At 35.5% G+C, this 5252-nt stretch overlaps 1 protein-coding gene across 1 annotated transcript; it reads right to left on the minus strand.

Moving 5' to 3' along the window:
• Positions 1–370: 370 nt before the first annotated feature.
• il17c (interleukin 17c) lies at positions 371–4406 on the minus strand. The gene is made up of 3 exons (XM_026927641.3): positions 3685–4406; positions 3285–3526; positions 371–1106 (listed from the first exon to the last, which is right to left on the minus strand). Exons 1-3 carry the CDS (start codon positions 3688–3690, stop codon positions 875–877), a joined length of 480 nt encoding a protein of 159 aa, XP_026783442.1. The 5' UTR covers positions 3691–4406; the 3' UTR covers positions 371–874.
• Between the last annotated feature and the right edge of the window lie 846 nt (positions 4407–5252).

Below are 5252 nucleotides of genomic sequence, written 5' to 3' on the forward strand. Positions count from 1 at the left end.
TAAATAAATAAATAGGAAAAATCCATACTTGTTAGTATGAAAGTGTAGGGGAATTGATAAACTGTCACTGTTTATGTCTTAAACTGCATGGTTTTAAAGTATGCATGTGGTGGTATAGTATGTACTTCGTATGTAGCTTTTATTATATATTAATTTTTTTTTATTGCTTGAATTTCATCCTTATCGGTAACTGTGTTGGGAAAACGTTCTTCTCTCGCCAGCATGGTAGTAATGCTACACATTTTATTATTATAACAATATCTATCTACAGCCTAACTAAGTAGACATTAGCAATCTTTTCAGCTCTGCATGACAAAAATATTTTAATCTAATTCAGACATTATTAAGCATAGCTCTGTGGAGGCATATGTCAGGTTGGATGACTTTATTAGATTAAATAGACTTCATATATTTCATATTCAAAACAGTTAAATTATAATGCTCAGGGACACATATACTTTATATTAAAATATAATTATAATATAATTATAATACATTTTAAATACAGTATTACTTGCAGCCTATAAGTTATACAACTAAAATAAAATAAAGCTTTAAAACAGAACTTCAAAACAGAAGTCGAATAATTTAAATAAATAGTCAATAAATTATTACATAAATAAAAAATACAGTAGTGTATGTACGACAATGTACCAAACTGCAACTTTGATTGCATAGTAATTTCATGCTGAAAATGCAGCTTATGGAACATAAACATAGCACGTAGTGCTGTTTATACAAAAAAAATAAAAATAAAAATAAAAAAACACCCCAAAAATCTTAACAGTTTTGCATTTTAAAACAAACACAACCATACATGAGACACGTCTCTACATTTTTGTCTTGGTTTAAATGCTAATGCCTCTACAAGAGGTTATTGTTTGGGCACGGCGCACGTGCAGGCGACCGGGACTGTTTTATACACAACTTCTAAAGAGTATTTCTCCGGATCAGAGGTGCACGAGACCTTCTTCAGGAACATGACGCTCTGCATCACCGGGACTGAGTTGTAGTCGGTGTTTTCAGAGCCGTCAATGATGCAGCCGGAACACAGACACTCGGCCACTTCATATACTGAAGGGATCAGGTCATGTGCAGTCTCAACTCTGAGGGGGAATAAAACATCATAATGAATATACACTGCTTAATAGCTGTACAGTGTGACTATTTTTCCCCAAAGAAACACCTAAAATGATTAAGAGTTAATACGAAAATATTGAATCATCATGCATCAAACATATCACATGATGCATGATGTGTTACTTCTTTCTGTCGTTTTCATTTCTGCAGCTGACTTCCGTTATTCCTTAGAAGAGTCCCAGTGAAGAGGGTTTTTTTTTGTTTTTCGTTTTGTTTTCTTTTTTTTTTTGGCAATTGTTGATATAATTTATTTGGTTTGGTTTGACACTGAACATAATTAAACGAACCAAAAAGCAAGAAAACACTGGCTGATAGGTGTGTACGTCTGAAAAAAAAACCCTCATTTATTCGAAATATTGCAATGGAGTGTAGAATTTCTTCATACCATACTACCCTTCTAAAATTCATACACTACACAGTAGAGTGCATAGTGCATAGTGTAAGTGCACAGTGTAAGTGCATAGTGTGTCATTTGGGACACAACTACAAAAAAAAAAATCATCCGAGCACGGACAACACAGAGGTAAACACAAGCTCAGATGATTATATAAATAACTGCTGTAACATTATGTGCATCATATCCAGCTTTAATTTCGACTTTTCAGTTCCGACATTTGAGTCGATTCAGAGTCGATTCACAGTCGGATGAATCTCTCTCTCTCTCTCTCATGGACCAGTTGTCTGGGCCTGCTCCCAGTACAACTGCTGTGTTCTCACCTGCTTAAACTAACCACACCGAGGAGAATATCTCACCAGTTTTCCTTGGTCCTATTCTAGCTCGGTTCGATTGTGATTCAACTCCGAATCGACCCAAATACAGGAAGTGAATCACACATGTCGTGTATTTTGTGTAGAGCTGCTAACATGAGCACAGAGCACAGACCTAGTGCTTCAACACAGATGCAATATCTTCCAGATATCTGGACCAACGAACAAAAATGCGATACACAAACCATTTAAAGCTAGTTCTCTCTAGGCTGTAATTATCCAGTAATCTAATTTATTTGACGAAGTGTCCTACGTGCGCATGCGCACTTAGCTTTGACCCGCCCCTAATTTCACGCTTCTTCGTATATTTTAATACTGGAGTTTTTTTGTTTTAAAGATGCTTTCTTTGGATTATTTGAATACTCAAAAGAGAATATAGGGAAATATTACATCATTAATTTGTGTTTGCTGTTGGCTAAATTTCCTAAACCTCTCTTTTCTTTATTCAAAGTGGACTTAGACAAGTATATGGAAACTATCCAAAGTTCTGTTAATTTGAAAGCATTGAAAACTGTATGTTTATATTCGTCCTTTGTGTCTTCTTGAGATGTAATAGTATTATGTTTTTTATCCTGGCAATAAGTCTGTATGTGTACATGTATGTATATATATATATATATATATATATATATATATATATATATATGTGTGTTTTTGTGTGTGTGTGTGTGTATGTGTATATATATATATATATATATATATATATATATATATATATATATATATATATATATATATATATATATTTATCTTTCTTTTATTTGTTTTTGTTTATATTTGTATTGGCATAATTATTTGGTTTTTGTACTGTGTAATAATAATAATAATAATAATAAAATTAATGCTGGAGGCGCTCTTCCTGGTCGTAAACTTCCTGCCTTCCTAAAACTACCTGCCCAATACGCTTCCTGTAGCTTCATGCTGGAAGTATTTGTCACAGAAATAGGTTTAAATTAGACACCAGCAGAGACTGCGTGTGGTTTTGGTTTATGAAGAGCAGTAAATGCGCGCTACAGCACGACTGATTACATTTTGTGATTTCTACACACAGTTAACAAAGGTTTGTTTACTTTTTTTTCCAATGAATGAGGCTTAGGAGTACGTTTCAGACGTACACGCCCCCCCCCCCCCCCCCTGTCGACGGTTTCTTGTTTTTTTGGTTTGTTTAATTATGTGCAGTGTGGAAATTATCTTTAAAAATAAATCAAAATATAAAGCAAAACAAACCACACTGAACCAACTGAACTCTGATTCGGAGGAACTGGTGTGAAGGTACGACCTGCTTTCTGTCTTTGAGTAGTAGTACCCATACAGTGCGATGTGCTGTAATGTGATGCTGTGTAATATTTCAGCTTTAGTTTAGGCATGAGACTCACCTTGATCGCCAGGGAGACAGGGATCGGTTCTTCAGATCAGATGAGAAGACCCAGTGTGTGAAATCGGAGCAGGACGCGGCGGATACAGCACGTGCAGCTCTGTGCTCAGAGTGTCTGCCTGTCCGCCGCAGGAACTTCTTCGCCTGGATCATCAGCTCATCCTGAGGCAAACAGCCTTTATGCTTCTGGCCTGTCAGAACATCCGTGAGGGAAAGGAGCAAAACTCCGACTATCAGAGAAGACTGCAAAAGAATGACACCATGATTAAGCTAAAACTCTACATAATTATTATATTTCATTCAAAGTTTATCTAATAAATATACCCACTAAGGGTGATATCAGTCAAGTCATGTTGCACTAAAAGGACAAAAAAAAAATCACTAGACTATACTGTACTTACCCACATCTTTAGTTTGGTCTGTTAGTCCACATCAAAGTGCTGAGTGATCCAGACCTGTAAGTAGTCGAGCAATATATCTGCTCACTTGGGAAAATCCAATGAATGAGGAAATAAAATACTTCAGTGCTTCCTCTTCCCCCCTATACAGATCTCAAGCAACGTAACATTGAGGACTGTTTATTTATTTATTTTACTTATTGATTTATTTTAAAAAGAAAATGACTAGGATGGTAATTGCATCTGATATGCTGTGTTCATATGGAAAGTTATGTTTTTATTGTTCAGTTTTATGTTTTTATTATTCAGTGTTGGCTGCTGAACTTTTCACCTTCAAAACTTCAGTTGTGATTTTTAACATTAAGCTTGCAACTGCAGCAAGATATGAAGCTGAATTCATGTTATAATACTTCACAAATACAATTAATCTCAAGAGGGGAAAAAATATTAATTTTGGTTAACTCAAAATTGCTCTGAGCTACTGGTACAGTAAATGGTTAGGTGTCTAGATTACTTATGATGGGTGTATTTTGATACACATTGTATCATATCTTGATCACCTGTAGTGATTTGTTGTTTAATATTAGGTTATTGCTTATTAGTGCTGCTTCAAGTGCAAAAAAATTCAAAGTTCTATGGTTATTTTGTTCAGATCAGATTAGATCCTTCGTTTGTTACCCCATTCTGCTGTCCCTCATCCTCAGATGGCACCTCAGTGTGTTTCATTTACCTTATGGCTTCAAATTATTCCCCATTACACATTAGCCTTATCAAAAGCCTCCGCAATCCCTAGGTAGAATTTCTCATCCACATTTACAGTAAGGTAAGATAAGATAAGACAAACTTTACTGATACTGATGGAAATTCTTGTATGTTTCTGTGCTATTATTTCTCAAGGAAACATCTGTGGTCCACTCCAACTGATAACCAAATACATTACAACCAAACATTGGGTATTACTTATTTTCTACACTCTTAAGAGTTCTAAGCCTCCTAAAAGGCTTCTATGTGGACCTCTCGGTGATTTGAAACATTATTGTTGGGTTCAAGGACAAACTATGATTGACTGATTAATGATATGCATTTATTTCTAGGCATATCCTTGGGATTTTCATCTTGGGAATTTGCCAAAAACAGGATTAAGGAAAGCACAGCAATCTTGAAAGAGTGTCAAGAGCAGTCCTTGACTAACCATTGGCTATATAAACTGCGACATCGATGACAACAGCTTGGCTGCTTTCTCTCACAACCGAACAGGGAATTTGGTGATTTTCCCGCTGGTTCTCATCTGAACTCTGATCATACACACAGTAGATAACACCTGCTCCAACATTCCCAGTTCCTTCTCAGCTTTTACACAGTACAGTGGCATACTTTCACTGGATAGAAATTTCTATCTTTAATTCATCATCTTACATTGACTCTATCAGCAGGCTTAATATTCATAACCCACCCAACCTAAACACTTTATCTATGTGTTGGCTGTTGAAGTGTAGCCAACTGTTTTTCAGCCTAGCTACAAATTTGCATTCTTTCCATGAATAAACAAACATGAAAGAGTCATATAAGGA

This window comes from Pangasianodon hypophthalmus, chromosome 6, assembly GCF_027358585.1.
Source record: "Pangasianodon hypophthalmus isolate fPanHyp1 chromosome 6, fPanHyp1.pri, whole genome shotgun sequence".
Lineage (NCBI taxonomy): Eukaryota > Metazoa > Chordata > Actinopteri > Siluriformes > Pangasiidae > Pangasianodon > Pangasianodon hypophthalmus.